The sequence below is a fragment of the Pinus tabuliformis genome, chromosome J, assembly GCF_031772625.1.
Source record: "Pinus tabuliformis cultivar Carrire ecotype Pingquan chromosome J, CPIR1, whole genome shotgun sequence".
Taxonomy (NCBI): domain Eukaryota; kingdom Viridiplantae; phylum Streptophyta; class Pinopsida; order Pinales; family Pinaceae; genus Pinus; species Pinus tabuliformis.
The window spans coordinates 89,440,023-89,461,065 of record NC_142295.1 but is presented as its reverse complement, the minus strand read 5'-3'; the positions used below and the strand labels follow the sequence as shown (position 1 = coordinate 89,461,065).

At 37.8% G+C, this 21,043-nt stretch overlaps 1 protein-coding gene across 1 annotated transcript in view; it reads right to left on the bottom strand.

The window, feature by feature from the left end:
- LOC149225657 (DENN (AEX-3) domain-containing protein) overlaps positions 1–21,043 on the bottom strand; it is a 220,987-nt gene that overhangs the window by 58,553 nt on the left and 141,391 nt on the right. The window contains exons 14-15 of the mRNA XM_089377240.1: positions 14,292–14,369; positions 13,813–13,947 (exon numbers count right to left, since the gene is read on the bottom strand). Coding sequence (XP_089233366.1) covers positions 13,813–13,947; positions 14,292–14,369 — 213 coding nt within the window. The remainder of the gene's footprint in view (positions 1–13,812; positions 13,948–14,291; positions 14,370–21,043) is intronic.

Here is a 21,043-nt window from a genome sequence, read left to right as displayed (position 1 = left end):
GCCACTCAAATTCCCCCTTTTTCTATTTTTTTAATTTGTCTTTACTCGGCTTCAAAAATAAAAATCAAAAACAAAAAAAATTGATCCCCCTTTTAAAAAAAACATCTCTTTAAAAATTTGAATTCCTTTGGCCTCGCTTGTAAAAGGAAAAAGTTGCCCCATACAATCGCGACCAAACCTACCCCTGAAGATCCTGTACAAACTTTGCAGTTGTGATTCAGAGATCAATCTTCTTCACAGTATACACTAATACCATGTTAGATTTCCAGCAAACCTAGCACATGACAGAGTCGGCACTTAATTCCTAGCAGATTACGGATCTACTGATTAATTGCATAGCTACATTCCTGACACAAGAAATACAACAGAAACAAAAATATACCAATCTCAATCATGAAATAGATGACAACAGATTCTACCCAATCACAATTCTTCATTAAAATTATTAACTTACTTAGACTCCCATCTTGGGAAAATGGCCCAATTGAGGAAATACATAAAACAAATGGATTTGATCAAGCTAATCAAGCCCTCCTTGGTTGATTAGGATCTCCTTACTGCCCACTTCATTAGACCCAACACACTCACTAAGATGCCTCTCTCAATCTTGCGTTTTTGTACGGTTTGACTTCTCCCTCTCCTTAGCCTTGCTTTTATAACTTTAAATTGAGCTAAATCCTTAACCCTAATTCCCAAAGCGATTGATGGTCGATATTAGATCTCGCCTCACTTGAGATCAAGTGTTGAGATTAAAACATAATCACTAAAGAAAATAATCTAATTTTCCTAAGTTTATTTTAGCTCAATAATGCAACAAAATAATTATGTGATTTTCCTAAGTCTAACTTAGGCTAAGTTACAAATGCAACTTGCTCACACTAGAGAAAGTGTCTAAGGAGACTTTGGGCAACTTATGAAGTCTAGACAATTAGGCCTGTACAGAAGTAGCTAACCGAGCTACAAACATCAACATGCTCCACTATGATTCCTAGTTATCCTCAAACTAACAACCTCCATGTTTGAAACCATGCAAGATAATCTAAGGTTAGGCCTGTACAGAAGTAGCTAACCGAGCTACAAACATCAACATGCTCCACTATGATTCCTAGTTATCCTCAAACTAACAACCTCCATGTTTGAAACCATGCAAGATAATCTAAGGTGCTCCATCAAAAAGCCTCCAAGGTTAAAAAAAAACATGTCAATCAAGCCATTAAAGGCCAAAATCAACCTTAACATGTATGCACAGGAGGTGCGCTCCATCAAAGGGATATGGTATCTCAACATCATAAAAAGGTGGTCTAACCATCAAAAAACCCCAAATTGTGTAGGGCACTCTCACATCTAGCTCTAGATCACATCATATCATAAGACAACGAAAATAAAATTCAAATTTGCAATTACAGAAGTAGTGTACTTCGACATCTGGAAACTTCATATGTGTATCATAACAAAGTACATGCAAATACCACATCTTTATCACAAGCTGGTACAATCTTTCAAGTTATCACAAACCCTGGCCAAGGAAATCATGAAACTCTAGCCACCACCAAATGTCTCCAATAAGCATGCATCATCTCTAGCAAGTCCTACTTGGCTTCAACAACAAGCTTGTATCACACAAGCTCTTCACACTAGCATTGTTATCTTCCCTAAGGTTTCAAACCGTAGCCATGTTGCATTACACAAGTACATGGCAAGACAAGTACATGGAGATGGGCCTGCACTTCCACATAGTGTTGATACTAGCTATACTCTTTAGTTCCATTGACCTACTTTTGTGGTCATTCATTGGATGTTAATAAAATTATATTATATATCTTATCTAGAGTTTATGTGTATAGCACAAGCCCTAGTCACCAAAAAAGCAAACCTTAGCATCACAAAAGAGAAAACTCTCTAAGAACATCTAAGATGTTCTCCTTTCCCCTTATCTTCTCTTATTAGCATCTCCTCATGAAACCTAGCATCTAGCTCCTAGGGTTTCCTAATGAATCTTAATCAATGCTATCAAAACCAAATCGTTCATCAAATCATTGACCCAATTTGGAACCAAGAAAAAAAAAACAAACCAAAAAACCAATTGACCAAAAAATACATAAAATATTCAAATTTTAAAGAACAACATATATATATATATTTATACACAAGTAAGCAAAAGTTCTAATTTATAATAGCAAGAGTGCATATAACCATAATAGCACTTAGTGAAATACATCGTTGAGCCAAAAACACATCAACAAAGAGGCTCTAGATCGCCTTGTTACCAAAAAATCTAGCACCCTAGTGTTAGACCACACTAGATCCCCAACAACAACACAATCCACTGCCACTGTCATCTCAATAGCAAATGCACCTATTGTTTTGTGGGTAAGATGTTATCCCCACAAGAGAGGCTTCCTCGACAAATTCTGAAGATTACATAACCCAACAATTACTTAGGATAAGTACCCTCCAAGAACCCCTACTATATAAACACCCTAGAATAATTGTCAATAAAGTATCGCTCTGGATGGAATGAACTAGTGAGGTCAACAAACTGATTTCTCTAGATAGGCTTTGGAAAATACCCAAACAGATTCCCAAACACACTACTTCATTCATAGGCTTGACTTACCAATGAAATTTTGGGCATATGAAGTCAGACTCATCCCATAGTTCATACAATCAATGTTTAAATATACATATGTGAGGGCCCGAAAATGGGTAGTTAGCCACCGAATAAATAAATTATGGCAACAAAACCCCAAGTTCTCTTTCATATGGACATTTGTGGTTACAATGTAAGAACACTAGACATTGAAGGCCACGAAATCTCAAACGATGACACCCTCTACTCAACATATGAGCATATGTATCCTTCATAACCAAGCAACAGCCATCTTCAACCCATAACAGAGTACAGTTCAAAACTTGTCCAAAATTAATAACCAGAAGTTAGCTCCAGAGTGCATACAAATAAGTTGGCCCTGACCCAATTTGCTTTAAAATTTACGAATACAAGTTGGCGTAGATAAAATTTACTCATATACATTAACTTCTAAAAGTTGGTCTAATGAATCTTACTTTCCAGTGCTCTATATATATACTAGTTGTGGAACAATGAATCACATGACTTGATACTGGTATCTAACTTGGAATAACGCCACCAAACATGACCAGAATGTAACTAGATCAACTTCAAACCAGAATAATGACCAAACCATTACTCGATGTATACTCAACTTACAAGATGTGATCGTGCAACATGAGCGTCTGAGCCTTAATCCTGTGAGTCAATATGTTGATAGAGTTTTTCACCGAATCTTATGGCAAATTCTTGATCAATATTTCCATGCGCACCCAATCACTGAGCTAATCAACACCAATCTCCAGATGTTGTTATTTCTTACAGATATGCGCACTCTGTTTCTACGCATCAGCGCCAATCGCTTGCATTCGTAGCTTAATTGTCACGCTCAAATAACAGACACATTCATCAAATCAAAATTATATCAATTCGTTTTGTCACCTTAACCTTGTCCCTATCATAAAATCGATTAATTGCCTCCACCAAAACGTTTATGCCAAAACAGTTCGCTTCTAATTGTTCATCACCAACGATGCACTTGATGCTTGGATACCACATGCTCTTTGTACCAAAACGAATGGCAAACAGTAAACCATTATGTTGAATGATCCTCAGACCTTTGATCACCAACAACGAACTTGATCTCATCACACCTCAAGAATTCACATAGCATCAGAAAAGTCTCAAAAAACTTCGTATAGGAGTGACAGAACTTTGAATAGAAGAGATCATGATGTTCCTCATCCCAAACTGCTCCTGAACTCGCTCTGATACCATGATGAAATTTCTAAGACATAAGCTAGAATAAAATTTTCTTCAACAGATAACTACTTCCAATGATCTGTTAGCAATAGTTCCACATAGTATTCTTTCAATATCATTAAGCAGTTATACAAAAGAAAATATCAACCAATAAACCTAAAAGAGCATAAGAAAATAACCATGAGACAATGAGACAAGAGAAACAAAAATTAGGCCTAAGGCCAAGGCAAAACCCACAAAGGGAAAATCTAGAAATATTTCCTTATGAGAGAGAGAGTTCAGAGTTCGTCAATACATCAGAAACAACATCAAGATAATAGTCAGACCAATAATAAGAGTTTCCAAGCCTCTCCTCCATCCTTCTGAAAATTCGGCACTCCTTCCCTCTTCTCTCCTTCGTTGAAACAAAGATAATCAAGACAAAATCAATGTCCCAAATGAGGAGGAGAAGTATCCTTTTTGTAGTCTTTGGAAGGGGGTCGAATGGGTGCCTCCAAGGGGCCCAACCAACTTGAACAATAGGAGATCGACTTGATTAATTTTGGAAAAAAATATTAATTCAAACTTTATTTCTTCTCAAGGTGAAAATACCAACCCTGGCTACCATATTTCCAACAACGTCTGCATTTATGAAGCATATGGCTCACACATGTGGGCTTTTATGGCATGTTTTAGCATTGAGCTAGTGGGTTGGATTGTAAACCAAGGTTTACTTGATGTCAAACATCTTTTAGGGGCTTCATTAGCTAAAATTATTTGAGTTAGACCTCATATAAGTAAAGGTCACCTCATTGTTATATCTCATCATCACTTGTGGAGTATTTTGACCTCCATTGAGGATTTCAACCTAGCTAATGTGACTTGTATTCTTGTGGAGATGTGGTCTATTGTGGATAATTTTGCTTTTGGAGACTAGCGCATGTTATAGAGACCAATGTTGCACGACTCGTACTCGTATAAGACTCGTCACGGAATTGACTTGTCGACTCGTATAAGACTCGGGAACGACCCTTATAAGACTCGTCAAAAAACTTAAAATATGGTACATTTTAAGCACAAAAAAAAACTAATGACAATTCCAATCCTTATAAGTTATAAAAACCACAATATATGCAATAATTCATAACATCATCTCATATCTATAAAAGCACAACATAACATATTCAATTTTTGTAAGCAAAACATTTAAATATTGAGTAAGAAAAGGACTCATGATTCCATAATTAAAATAAAAAATGTCAGCAAGTTCAAAATTCAAATACATATGTCATAAATGAGAAATGATTGTCTCATAACAATCTTGAGTCTCATCACTCATGGACAACCACACCTAAAAAAAACCCTCGTGGAGCTAGTGGTAACATCGGAAGGCTGAAGCAACTGTGAGGCAGGTGTATTTGGAGACTCCATTTGAGATAGCAAACTAGAGAGATCCTCAGTCTCTTCATCAAGCCAACTCAAATCAGGGGCCTCCTCCTCCACAACCCAATCAGACTCTAAATCAATAGTATCCAATAAAATTGGATCTGTATCCTTTGGTTGTACTTGTTTTGTGAGCATTCGAAGGTTGTAGTAGATGAAAACCAACTTCTCCAACCTCTCATGCTCCAACTTGTTTCTCTTTTTGTTGTGGATGTGCTCAAACACTGACCAATTGCACTCACAAGAAGAAGCATTGCAGGGTTGACTCAGAACTCTGATGGGGAATTCTTGTAATTGTGGTGCATCAGTGCCACAATCTATCCACAAATGAGCTATAAAAAAATAACAACAAAGATTATCAGTTTGCAATGCCAAACATATAAAAGAGAACTAGCAAAATTACAAGCTAAGTTCTAACAATTTTCACTTACAAGGCATTTTCTTGTCCTTGAGACGTTGGCTTGAGCTAAATCCAAACATGGCAGATGCTTCCTTGTACATATCTTGTTGTATGTTGATTTTGTCCTAAATATCTTGATCCTAGAACATCTTCTCAATGCATATCATGACACCTCTCATCACCTTGGCATCTCTTTGAATGCTACACCCCTCATTATAGAATAAGCTCGAATTGAGATATGCTCATGCTGCATGCAATGGTGAATGTAGTTGCTTGTCCCACCTGGAATCAATAATTTGCCATATAGGGAGATATTTAGATTCATTTCCCTTATAGAAAGTCTTGATGGCCTCTTTGGCCCTGTCTATGCCCTCATAAATATATCCTATTGCAGGTTTCTCTCCATCCATCAATCTCAAGACTTTCACAAGGGGCTAAGTAAAGCTGACAATCTCAGTGACTTTGTCCCACAAACTATAAGCAAAGACAAATGTTTTCACAGACATTGCTTCTAGTTTTGTGCTATCTTTCCAAAATACAAAAGGCTTTGGAGGGAAAGAAATTTTGTAGCAAACTGTGTGATAGATGGGCGTCTAAGCTCACCCAGTGTGAATTCCCTCATAAGGTTCAACACCCAAGCATGATTATAAATATACTTGGTAATTTGCTTGCATTCTCGCACAACATCTTGCACCCACTCCAACTTCCCAGTGTCCTCTAGCATCAAGTCTATGCTCACCCAGTGTGAATTCCATCATAAGGTTCAACACCCAAGCATGATTATAAATATACTTGGTAATTTGCTTGCATTCTCGCACAACATCTTGCACCCACTCCAACTTCCCAGTGTCCTCTAGCATCAAGTCTATGCAATGGGCAGCGCATGGAGTCCAAAATATGGTAGGACATTTGGCACAAAACAACCTTCCAACTACCACATAATTTGTTGCATTGTCCGTGATTACTTGGACAACATTTGCAACCCCAACTTCCTCCACCACATCAACCAACAATTAAAAAGATCAAATGTGCATCTTTTACATTTGCAGATGCATCAATGGATTTTAGGAACAAGGTTCCTTTAGGGCAAGCCACAAAAAAATTTATTATTGTTCTACCCCTCTGATATGTCCACCCATTAGACATAATTGTACACCCTATAAATTTCCATGAGCTTTTAATGCTCTCCAATTGTTCCTTGATAGACTCAAGCTCCTCATCTAGCTCTTTCCCCCTATGTGCATTATAAGATGGGGCTTTGTATCTAGGGCCAGCACTTGCAGTGGCATCCACCATGGGTTGATAAAAATAAGATTTTGCATAGTTGAATGAAAGACTGTTATGGTACCAAAACCTCCTCACTGCCATATCTGCCTCCTTCCTTTTCTTTTCATTGAAATTGCCTAAGGTTGGTTGAGATCCTGGAGTTGTACGAGAATTAAAGAAAGAAGAGGTTATACTCATGTTTGCCACAACACTTGATGAAGTTACCAAAACCTGGACTTTGAAACTGTGTTTCACTCTGAGATGAAGATCTACCTATCCCAACAATCTCATCCTTCCTTCTTGCCCTCTTAGAACTTGCTTCTTTAATGGATTCCAAAGAAGATACCATTTCAGTAGTGACTTCATCAAGGCAACTTGGACAACATCCTACACCATTCTCAGGAATTCTGGCTAGGTGGCATTTCATCCTAATTATGCCTGCATGCACTGTGGCATTGCGATAATTGCACTTGATATTGTGGTCATTATCGACAATGATTCATTGATGATGTGCCCATGACAGATCACGAGACTATCTGAAACCCTTTGGTGACATGGTGACAAAATTTGGAAGAAAAAAAAATACAAAAAAAATTGGTTTTAAAATTCTTCTTTTAGTTTTGAATTTTTTTTTAATTTGCATTTTTTTCGGTTGTGTGGTTGAGTTTCTCAGCGACACAGCAGCCCTATCTGGCTGAGAAACTCAGCCACAAGGCCAACGAGTTGAGGAGGATTGCCTCCTCAACCCACAGAACCTGTGGCTAATTTTTTCAGCCACATAGGGCCGTTGTGTGGCTGAGAAACTCAGCCACACATAGCACTAAACATTAAAAAAAATTGCGAACATTAAAATTTAAAAAATATATATATATGGAAAACATTCTAACTAGGTTCATGACTACTCCTGAGAGATTGGAGAATGCATTGGCCAGAACACCTTTGTACAAGAGGGCCATGCAGAGACTGAAAATCAACTGGATTGGACTGAAGCTCAGTCCACCTTTGTTGTTGGGTCTACAGGAAGGAAGGAAGCAAGAAGAGGAAAGCAAGCAGTGGGTCCAACAGCTCCTTCAACCTCCTTTAGCTTCACTCTCAACACTCACACAAATTAGCCAAACACTCAAATGACAAGTGAATGAGAAATGGAAGGGAGAGAGGTGCTTATAAAGCATTTTTTCCCTCTAATTTCCCTTTCCCTCCACCTCATTTCCAAAAAAAGAAAAAGAAAAATCAAAATTCTGGACTGTTTGTGCCTTTTCATGCCCGACGGGTCCTATACGAGTCCGATAAGGGTTTAATGGGCTACCCGCAGGTTCTATGGAAAACCCGTCAGGTCCGAATCTAGACCGCGGATTCTATGCGGGTGACCCGGCCCAGCGTTGGACCTATCCTTACCCGTGGATACTCGTGGGTTTAATGCGGGTCGTGCTTCACTGATAGAGACATCACTTTGGGATAATAAAAGACTTGTTCATGCATTTCTTGCAAGTAGTTTTGTTGTAAGTACTTTTGTCTTTTGAATGGTTATTACATGGAATGGTTGTTGTTAGGGTTTCTATGTGCTCGTTATATTGAATATTTTCCTATGGAATCTTGGCAAATGGTTGCATGTTTTAACTAGAGAATGTATGACAACCCTTGAATGATCTTCATGAAAGCTCTCTTTATGACTTTATCCTCTCATAAAAGGTAGCTAGGGTTTTGGAAACTAGGGTTTTTTCCTGCGCTTACTCCATACTAGGGTTTGATATTTCCATCAGTAGGTTTCCCTTAGACTCCATTACCCAAGGATCAAGCACTAGCATCAAAATAGGTGATCACACATCATAGAAAAACTTTTCTAAAACCTATCTCTCTTTTCCTCACATTTTTGGCTCTTCAAGGCAAGTCGTTAGGCTAGTGCATAGGACCGAATTCAACTAAGAGGAGTGTGTTGGCCTATGGTGAGGTTAAGCACGTAGTTTGAGTCTCATTGCGTCAAAATCCAACCTTTTCCGCAATTAGTTTTTCCTTTTTAGGGTTGACATCACAAGCTATAAGTAATTTTCCCTAGGGAAAACCTAACATAACCCTAGGCTTCAACTTAAGTCTTTTTGAAGACTTGTTGCTCCAATTGTTGATCAAATCAATCTTTGGCAAGCCTTTTCTTGGTCTTATGCACCTTGGTAGGCCTTTATCCTTGCTTATTCATTAAACCCTAGCTCATAAGTGCCCTTGATAGGCCTCTTGAAGTGGATACAATTCCTTGTCTTTGTTGGTTTAGGGTTGACATCACAAGCTATAAGTAATTTTCCCTAGGGAAAACCTAACATAACCCTAGGCTTCAACTTAAGTCTTTTAGAAGACTTGTTGCTCCAATTGTTGATCAAATCAATCTTTGGAAAGCCTTCTCTTGGTCTTATGCACCTTGGTAGGCCTTTATCCTTGCTTATTCATTAAACCCTAGCTCATCAGTGCCCTTGATAGGCCTCTTGAAGTGGATACAATTCCTTGTCTTTGTTGGATTGAGTCTTGTCCTTAAGTTGAGTGCCCCTTCTTAAGCCTATGTTGTTGTCACCTTTGAGGCCTTGACTTAGAGTACCCATTTGGTGATTAATACCAAAAACCCTCCTTTGTGGTGAAAGTCCACTAAAGAGCAGGATGTGGTGAGTTATGGTGACAGTGGGCCTCCACCTCATTGTTGTCCCTTGGTCTAATTCTTGTCTTGTAAGCCCTCTCACAAGACCTGCTAGATTTTGAGGCAACACATAACTTGGACCTCATCATCACACAGAAGGAAAATCATCAAGAACACATATAATATCTTTATTTCCCCTTATCTTCTCCTAGGATTTCCTAATGAACCCTAGCTTCTAGATCCTATAGTTTCGTCATTAATCCTAATGTCTCTAACGCATGTATAAAAAGGAGAACAATGATGATGATGAAATACAAGAGCTCTCTCCTTCCTTTTATATACAAGGATTTGATGGAGGCTAACAAAAAATAAGGATATGTCCATAGAAGTAACCTACAAGGCAAACCCACATCAATTGTTATATGATAAGAGGTTGTGCATATCTCAAACTAGAGATCATCCAACCCCCAACATGAAACGCCCTCCAACCCATGATCTTTGGCTCATTGCTCCTCCTCCAAGATGGTGTGCTCTCCAAAAAGGTATTAGTCCAATGCTCCCTCTTCCACCATACACCATTGTCTAGGTGTTCGCATGCAAGGCACTCCTCATATAATTATGTGCCATGTGTCATGCATGTGCCCAATACTACTCCCATGTATGAATGTGGTCACTAACCTCCAGTGCTCCTCCCCCAACCTCCATGAAGTAGGCTCTTGACCCAAGTGTCCACAAGTCAAGAGTTCAACCTCCAAGGTATGTATCACATGGTCACAAGCTCCAAGGGTTAAGTCCTATTACCCCTCATTTCAGCACGAGTACACATACATTTTCAAGATGCATTTACCACCATTGTAAGCCCTGTTGATTTTTAATGTACCTTGGGCAAGTGGTTTCCCATGGGTTAGTCTCTACCCTGGGAAAAGTGTCCGAAATAATTATTTTCCTAAGTGTGACTTTATAAAGTGAAAGTGACTTTATAAGTGGTAAAGTCAATGTTAAATTATAAAATGAAAAATGACTTTAGACAAAGTACAATGTGGGTACTTTATTTAATGGGTGAGTTAAAAAATAGAAAGTGAGAATTAAATGCACATTTATTCTCATCCCTTGAACTAAATGAATCTAAGGCATTAGATCTTAGGGTTGCCCAAAAGTCATTTAGGGAAACAAAAGGGGGAAAAGAAAAGATAGATTGCATTCATTCTTCATGAGTAGATTGGAGAAAAGAGGCTGAGAGCTGGAGAAAAGTTCTGAAGGAGAAATTTGTTGTAGCAAGCTAAAGGAGTGATTTTTGGGCAAAGTTGGGCATGGAAATCAAGGCATAGAAGACAGCAGAGGGTACATTATGAACAACATTGAATGTTGTGAGTTGCACGTCGTTCGAGAGAAGTTTTTGAAAGAAAGAAAAAATGTACAATTCGTACAGCGTTACAGAAATCTGTACAATCTGTATAGTACAGTTCGTACAGTCGTATCCGTATAGTACATATTTTCAGCTTCAAGTGGGCATGGAAATCGAGGCAAAGTGGGCACGATTTTCAAAGAGTTTTGGGCTGAAGAGATAAGTTGTATTTTGCTGTTTTGTTTTGTCTGCAAATGTATTTTTCCTGAACTTGAAAGATAAATAAATTTGAAGAGCTCTCTAACAAGTTTTCCCCAGAGAAGATTAAAGGGGTTTTGCCTAGGTCTAAGTTGACCAAAAATCTATGTGTATTTTTATGCGTGTTGTTGGTCTGGTTATGTCCATATTTATTTTCAGCATGTGTTGACAGTCCCATGTGTTTTAATCTGAAAATTTCATTTCCAAAATTCTATATGTTGAATGTATGTTTATGGGAAAGGGCATTTAACTGAATTGGAGTGATAAGGTGAAACTAAAACTAGGTTGGGATTGCAGGAAACATTTTTTTAGTCATCAATTTCAACAAGCTTAAGGTCACAAATCAAAATCCTTATAACAACCATGTGAGTCATTATATTAGGTGTCCTAGACTTTGCGGTGGTCACCCGAGGCCTACCCTTTCTAGGTAAGGACTTGGTCTCTTTGTCCTATATAGGATGGAGAGATTTTGGATGGATCTTGAGAGGACTCATGGTTTGTACCCGCGTCAGGGCACACCTCTGTCTTACCCCATTGTTATATGAGTCATATAGTTTGTATGTGGCCTTGGGCTTGGTGAAGTATTCCTTAGACAATTCTCAACATAGCAATCTCACAAAATCAATGGCTTCACATTTCCTGGCACAATTCATGTTTTCTAGTGCAATTGTTCTGAAAGTCAAAAAGTCAACTTGGTCGCAAAATGCTCAAATGGATGAGATGAGATGCCACATGGAAATTTTTCCAAATAGCGAAGACATCATGCAGATATAGGTAGTCAAAGTTGGTCAAAAGGTGTAAGTGGCTCCCAAGTGGCAAGATAAGGGCAACGTTGGACAAATTTCTACATGCATTACATCAAAGTTGGTCTACAAAAGAAGAGGAACAAAACCCATGTCTCAATTTCTCCAAATTCCCAAGGGCATTAGAGATCCATTAGCTAGGCGTGATGATGTGGTAGCGGCAATGATGATGTGGCAACGTAGGGTATTATTTTGCACAAATCGGGCTAGACCTAAGTGAAATCAACGAAAATCTCAGTAAACATCAGGGGCAAAAGTACAAAATGCATCACACTGTTAGAGAACTAAGCAAAAGGTGGTGAGTCGAGTCGTACTATCCATTTGAAGTCAATGGAGCTAACCATTGGAGGGGGCTACTAATCGTTTAGAGGTCAAAGTGGAATATTGAGGCATCTTGAACCAAACTATTGGCAAGTGGACACCTTATTAGTTGTTGCAAAGTCAAGATATTCTTCCTTCAACCAAATCACACCATATTCAAGCAAATTGAGGGAGTAAAGGACCAAGTCAAGCCAGCTCCTAGTCGTTAGAGAATTTGGGAATCTTAGCTAGACATTGGGCCATTTTAAGGCATTTCTCCAACTTTCAAATCAAGTGCAAAAGGAGTGTTGATTTTCCAAGAGATATAAGGGTCAAGTTGACGCCCTTGTGCGCAAATTATTGATATAAATGTATTTTTTGTAAAAACTAATTAGTCTCCAACATGTGGATGACAAGCAAAAAGATATTTTCCTAGAAGAAGAGCCAACTTGCCATTAGCTAGTCATTATATGGCCGTTAGAAAATTTTTATAAAAGGCTCACCTTTCCTCTAGATGAAGTTGTTGATTTGTGAGCTCATTTATGCCATAATAAAAGAACTCATTTTGAAAACCTTTGTGTAAAAACATGGTGTGGATTAGCTTTTTCCTATATTTCTTTTTCCTGATCTGTGTTGTAACAAGGATTCGCATAAAAATTATTCCATAATAAGTAACATCACACAACAGTTGGAGGGACAATCTATTGAGCTGCATAGCCATGTGAAAAAGTTGGAATAGGTGCTAGTTTACTTCATCTTTTTGCTTGAGGTGGATCACTTGGATGACGATTGGACCAATTTCTTCAATAATTGGTCCAACCGTCATCACAGATTTCCCAGGTGATGAAACCTGTATAATTTCATTTGAAAGTTTTCAGTATTTTATCTTTTAATGGTCAATGTGAAATTCCTTTATACCTGCTCGGAGAGACAGAAGATAGGAGAAGTAAAAATTGTATTTACAAACTCCACGGCTTACACAAGGTAACCCAAACTGTGTTAAAATTTCCCTATTATTCGTGGGCATGTTGATAGAGCACCCGTGCTTTACATCATGTGTCAAGTTCTAAACCCAATAATAGGAATACCTACACATACCACACAATAAGAAGTGGAAACTAACAAGACAACCAACTCATCTTTAATAACGACGAAGCTTAACTATACACAAACTCTAAATCCATCAATTTGCAGCTTCTGAAAACACCCTGCAAACACCTACGAGCAAATCCAATTCACCATCAAAAGATTCACTTCTATAGTGTCACTAATTGTTTTTTACCATCTCAATTTCTATCTCTAGAGCAGATGCTTGTTCCCATTAATTATCACATGGATGAATATTGTTTAGGGGCAATAATCAAGATTTGTCCTTAATATACCCGAACCCAAAAAGATACCAAAGGTATTCTAATATTGAAAATTTCAATACCTGACTATAAAGGAAAAATGGGGAGTCTAAAAGAAAAGAAAAATGTCCAGCACATACTTTAACCTTTCTAGCATACTAAAAATATACAATGACTATACCATATGAGGCAACAATGGTTTCAAAATTTTGAACATCACCTGCACGTCATTACACTTATACACCGGGTGTCTCCCTGCTGAGCCACCGTCTGCTGCTAGTTTTGCATGAATAGGTTCTAATGCTGAAGACAACTCTTTCTGACGAGGCAAATGTGGCATTGAACATGTCTTTACCTAAAAATGAGATGACAAATCTTAAAATGAGAACCAAGAAAACATATGAAGTTTAGGTAATACCCACTTGTTGTTAGAACCTCAAATATACATTTGCACAACAGCATATATTGAGTTTCCATTATTAAAAAGATCATATTTGAATATAAATGACAGCCAAAGCTAAACAAGTACAACATAAAATATCTGAGCATGCACAACTAGCTTCAGTTGTTCAAGAAACCTGAAGTTACCATAATTCCTAGGCCAAAAGGAGTCCCGACGGAAAAATAAAATGGCACAAGATTTGAATCTTCATCAACTTCCTGAAAACCATTACTAATGAAAGACAAAAGGTTGAATACCTGATTTTTGTACACATTCACACGAATTGTATTTGAAATTTTGGAGCTCACTTCATTGCTCTTGTGTTGAATACCAACCTATCAAAACAAATGCACAATTGTTAGACCTAAGGTACTCACTTTCTCATATTTTTATTAGTAGTCCATTTTGTCTTTAATAAAAAGAGATCGATACCAGTTGTTATTGTTATCATGACCTTGTATTTTATTACTTTATGAAGTGATTCTTGCAATTAGGCCACAACCTTGCAAGGGGATTCAAAGACACCATTACTGAGTCTTAAACTCTAGTTAACATGGAGTACAAATGTGTTTCTAAACGATCATGTACATGAACATCTATGCATATAAAGAGCTGCCATGTCTTGAGTAATCATCAACAGTGTAGACAATCTTGTGCTATATTATGTGTAACCTCTATAATCTGTTTGAAAATAGTAGTCAAACTTAAACTCATCATCAAATATGCATGTGTGTGTATCAAACAAGCAAGTTTATTGATTTATATTGCATGTAAGGATGCAAATAGGAACAACCACATTGAGATACATAAATTATAGCTTCTGAGATGCAACAGCAGACTTCCAGGCAAGGGTTTCTTCAGCTCCAAACAGTCTAAATTCATCCTTTGAGAAGTTAACTGTGTAAGAATGGCGAGAAGACTATTATTAAGGCTGGCTGAGGGTCTTGGTTAGTGTATTCTTTTTATGTGTTTTTTGTGCCTATCTCAGCCGGCAGGTTAACATGTCTTTCATGTTTGACAAACAAACTCGACTGAGACAGATCTCAATCAGTTGATTCAATGAATCAACCGAGTCAGATCTCACTCAGCTGAGTCAACTAACTCCGCTTTGTCAGTCCAAGTTAGCTGCTGACTCAACCACAGCAATTGGACAGTTATTTTTGTGAAGCTGCTAAGAAATGGAAGAGTCGAGCTGCCTTAGTCAATTCTAACTACACTTTTGTTGATCACATGGACATACATACTAATGTAAATAAATTACAAGTTGAGTAAGAGTTTCATGATAATTCCCACCATCTATAAACAATGTTGATGTTGTGATTGTTTCCTTCCTTTCATTTATTTAAGTCATATGCACATGGTATTTCTTGATAGAGTTCATTGTCATTCCAAACTCATCACTTTGGGTACAGTGCACTCTCAAAAACAATTGATAAAGCAATTAAGCGACCATACTTGAAAAACTGACTAGAACTTAAACAAAACAGAAATAAATAAATTATATATCGAAATAAAATTTAAAAAAAAAAAAAAACAACAACAACAAACCCCAATAAATGAGCCAAACAAAAATGAAAGGAAAGTATATCGCTCAGTTTTTGGCAATAACTGTTATGAATAAAATATAGATATAAATAATAATAACACATCATAAATAATGATTAATTAGTAATTAGTTAATGAAGAGGAATGTCCCTAAAGACATGATCATTCATGTAACGAACAAAGTATGTATACTCAGAAGTTAAATACTCCAGAAGACTTGGAATATGTAGATCTCCATTGGAGATACAATAATATATATTGAAATGTAGGAATAAGAATGATGTTACAAATGAGAGTGAGGGCCTGCTGATATACCCTAGGCAGTTGTCCCTTTATGAACGGTCATGTCCTTAGGGACATACCTCTTCATTAGCTACTTACTAATTAATCATTATTTATGATGTGTTATTATTATTTATATTTACATTATTTATATCTATATTTTATTCATAACATTGTCTTCCACCTCAAAAAGATTTGTCCTCAAAGCTCACTGATGAAAAGGCTTGATCTCTTTTCTGTTTGAACTGTCTTCTTGTCTCGGAACGGTCATCTTTGTTGATACAAGACGATATGATCCTCTAACTGATAAACAAAATTGCCGAACTGAGAACAGATCCGACCATCCTAAATCAATCTTCTATGGAATCTTTCGATTACTAGAAATTTGTAATGAATTGTTATCACCGGACTAAATTGTGCAAACTTCAGCGCTCTTCAGAACATAAATTTGTTGTTTATGTTCTAAGTGATACAGATTCGTAGATTGATTAAAATGTCTATTCTTGTGAGTCAGATGTAGATAAGGAATTCTTTTGGTTTGTCTGTCTTTTATCATGTGTGTGGCAATATTTTGATTTACTTCAAGTGGCAGTGTTGTTGAGTTGGTTACAAAACCTTCACTTGGGATGTTCATCGTCTGAACTGCAACATCTAAGTGTCTTTTCTTGAGATATGATATTCACTAGATCGGTATTTATTCCTCTCTTCAACTTGCACTTCTACAGTCGATGCTTCCTTCTCGATAAGTTGTTGTACTTTGTTTTCCAATGACTTCTTGTCCTTCTTAAGCTTCTTAATTTGTGTCAGTAATTTTCACTATGGTCTTTAAGCCGAGAAACTTTTTCATTCTTGTCAGTGGTGATTTTGTCAGTTTCTTTTGCATATTTTGTAATACTTTTTGACTTTCTTGAAAATTACTTTTGAAATATCTTTATGTCTTCTGGCGTCACTGAATCTAGCTTCAACATAACGTCTTGTAACATTATTTTTTTCTTTTTGTGGAAAATGTCAAAAAAATCTTTTTCGTATTTAGGATAAAGGATCCTAGAGTTTTCATCCAAAGTGAGCCCAAAACAAGGTCACTACCATAAAAAAATAAGGTTTTATGGTGAATTGCGAGATAAAAGTTGAATCCCCAATACTTAGTTGTAGATTGTTTATGTCGTATTATTTGTCACTTGTGTCGACAAAATTCATTTCAAATATATTCGATTTAGGAATCACTAATTGGTTAGCACATTTAGGACTAACATAATTACTATCTTCAGTAGGACTAATATTATAATATCTCTTCTTGCGAGTAAGCCTTTGATTTTTAATAGTGTACTAACACATTCACTAAAGGTTTTTGGAAATCTTTCATTACTAGTCTCCTTTTTTATTTTCTTTTTGGGATGAGTTTTAGGGTTTAAAAGATAACCCCTTTATCTGTTGATTACTCCTTCAATCCCCTTTAATTATAACTCCTTTAAATAGCTTTGTTAGTATACCACTTACGTACCTTAGTACTATTTTAATTTTCCTTGGCTTTTAATTAGCTTCAAACCTTAAAGATGTTTTCCCTTTTTATTGAAATCTCAATGCTTAAGCCTTTTTTTAAACTAAATTTACTTTTCCCAATAGCCTTATAATTCCCTTAACCCGTTCTATATATATATATATATATATATATATATATATATACCCTTATATAGCTTTGATATATATTTAATTTTAAATAACATTCCTTAAAACTCCCCAACTTGTACTTATAATATATTTTTCATTAAATAGTCCCCCCCTTTTCTTTATTAAATACCCCTTTTAATAAATTTATAAAATACCTTTAATTGAATGACTTTATCTAGCCAATTCTTTGACTGTATGGATCAGCACGATCTTCCTGGGACGGCATGTCATTACACACACTCACAGAGTGGTTTGTATTCCCACAGCTAGAGTCAAGTGGCCACGGTATGTGTTATCGCAGTGGTTAGTTAGTATTGTGTTGGAAATGGAACACGCAGTTGGGTGGCTGCAATGCAGCGGGGTGGGCGGCGAGAAGAACTGGTTCCCTGAAATAAGTGTGGCAAACATGAATTGGTACAGACTACACAGGCGTATGTTCGATTCTCAAGCAGCAACGGCGGACGAATTCGTTTGGAGTACTGTTGGGAAACAGTGAATGGCTACGAGCACGCTTGGGTTTTCGCTGTCGTTAGGGGTGGTAGTGGGAGTAACAAAGGCAAACAAATGTGGTTGGTTAGGGCAGAGAAATTAAAGAGAGGGTCATTGGTGCAACACGATTCCAGGATGCGGAAAAGGCTCATCGGTTGACAAGGTAAGAGCTACGTGCAGGTTGCAGATGCGAGCAGTGGATGTTGCGGTGGTAGTGGTGGTTGAATGTATGTCTAGATGAATAGGAAGGTAGTAATGAGAACGGCGGCAAACAAAATATAGTTGTGTTGTATAGTATTTGACTCTAGAAAAGCTTTTTGAGGAGGAAGACAACGTTACGAATAAAATATAGATATAAATAATAATAACACGTCATAAATAATGATTAATTAGTAATTAGTTAATGAAGCGATATGTCCCTAAGGACATGACCGTTCATAAAGGGGCACTTGCCTAGGGCATATAAGCAAGCCCTCACTCTCATTTGTAACATCACTCTCATTCATACTTTTTAATATATATTATTGTATCTCAATGGAGATCTTTATATTCCAAGTCTTCTGGAGTATTTAACTTTTGAGTATATGAACTTTGTTCGTTACATTGGTATCAGAGCATTCCTCTGAGTATACGAACTTTGTTCATTACAATAACTATATTGTGAAGCGAGAACATGTAATGGAATTGGCTTTTTGCCACATCAAAATAATATGAATCTGAGGATATCTAAATTCTAAAAAACAATCACATTCCATTCATAAACTGTTTTCATTTTTTTAAAGATTGTAAATAAACACAAAGAACTGACAATTTTCAAGAATTAGCAACAACAAGCAATTAAAGACAAATTCTCATACACATAAGATGTTCAAAACACAACTGCTTGCCACAGCCTTAATAAAGATGGATTACAAAAACTTTAAATTTAATCAGGTTCTGAATTTTCCCCTGCAACAACAAGGAATGCATACCTTCATGGTTTGGTTTCGCACAAGTGTATTGCAAAGGGGGAAATGTAATAGAATTGTTTTTTTGGCCACATCATACTCATATGAATCTAAGGTTGAATTTAGATTATTTAATATAGAATCACATTCCAATGATAAGAGGTATTTTTTGTTTTTAACATCTATACACACAAAGAAATGGTAATTTTCAAGATTTGGCAATAGCAAGCAATTACAATTAAAATCTGACACACATAAGATGTTCAGAACACAAGTGCCGGCAACATTCCTAACAAAGATGCATTACATGAACTATAACTTTAATCAATTTCCAAAATTCATGGTATAACAATATTCAACCAACACTACTGCCAATTGTACACAATCATGAATGCACTGTTTCAAGCAAAGAAGAAATGTGATGGAATAGGTTCAATGCCACATGAGAGGAGCCTCGTTTGGCAGTAGATCCGTAATGTAAAGACCAAGCACTGTGCGAGCATGGAGGCAGAGAAACGCGGTTTTGAACGACAGTGCAAGTGCTGTTTGGAGGAAGAACGCAGTACGCGTTGGGCGGCCGCGAGCTGGGGTAGAAGCAAGTAAGGAAGTGGGTTTGCAGACTGGAGGTTGACAAGTCAGATATCTGTATAGACTAATAGATGGTGGACCCGGGTCGTGATGCCCATCGGGAGTTGTCTTTTGAATGCGAGACCGTCGACATTGACCCAGAGCCAGAAGACCTACTCGCCTGCTGGGGTCAGGACGTCTCAGAGGAAAACCTAAAAATCTTCTTCCCGAATAATGTAGTGTACCCCCGGTTTCCTGACAAGGCGGTGGGAGAAGGGAGCATGAAGACAGGAGCTCAGGAACGGGTCTCAGTTGCAAAACCTATTTTGGAAGGACTGACTACCACCTTGACAAAGCCTTCGACCAATGAAGAGGAAGAAAGGGAGTCGAAAGGTTCCGGAAAAGAGGTACAAGCGAGAAGTTTGGCTCTTACCTCAGGGGCTGGGATAAAAAGGTCGGCTGTAGAGGTGGAAGTAGACATCAGAGTCAATGACGATAAAAAAGCTGAGCTATATGGGGCAGAAACGGCAGCTGATCCTGTTAAAAAGAATACAGGAAAGGGAGAAGCCAGGAAGGATGGAGGGGGTGGAAAGCGGAAGAAGATCAAACCTATCAGAATAAAGGAGGAGAGACCTAGCTGTGTGTTTGGAGTGGATATCTGTATAGATCAGGCTATGGAAGCCTCGGAAACATTATTAGTTGGCAGAGTCCGAGGAAGAAAGTTCTCGGTAGACTACATCAAGGCTTGGACTCAGTCAGAATGGAAAGAAGCACCGGGTCAGCCAGAACAAATCAAAAATTTGGACAGAGGATGGTTTTGTATTCGGTTTGGACATAAGGAGCATGTCGACTGGGTGATGGAAAAGAACTGGAGCTTCGGGAAGAGGCCAATCCTTTTCAGAAGATGGACGCCCCTGTTCGACGCCCAGAAAGAAAAAGAGGTGGAGTCCCCAGTCTGGGTCAAACTTCCGGGTCTCCCTATGCAATTCTGGACTGACTCGGCCTTCACCTCCATTGGTAATACTCTAGGGAAGTTTCTCGCCATTGATAGCACATATCTTAGATCTCACGACTGGGGTGTCGCCCGTATACTGGTAAGCCTAAACCCTAGAGAGGGCCTGGCGGACGCTGTGAACTTGAAGTACCGTGGTCTTGAGTTTACTCAAACCCTGGACTATGAAAACCTTCCTTTCAAGTGCCATCGATGTTATCAATATGGTCATCTGGCCCGGAAATGTCCTCTTGGACACCGTCGAAACCGAGGACAAAGGAGAAGAAGAAACATTCAGAAGGCAAACCAGAAGGTGAACATGTTCGAATCAGAGGCTCTGATCAAGGAAAGCGACCCCATGGCATCTGCTCAGGTTTTGGCCCCGGAGCATGGATGGTTGATTATCAGGATCAATCGGGGACTGCAGCAAATGAATACATTTCAAATCCGATGATTTCCCTGGGACCCTCTTCTCTATCTGAAAAGGCAGGGGAGGCTCAGGCGAGTTTTCTTTCCCCTC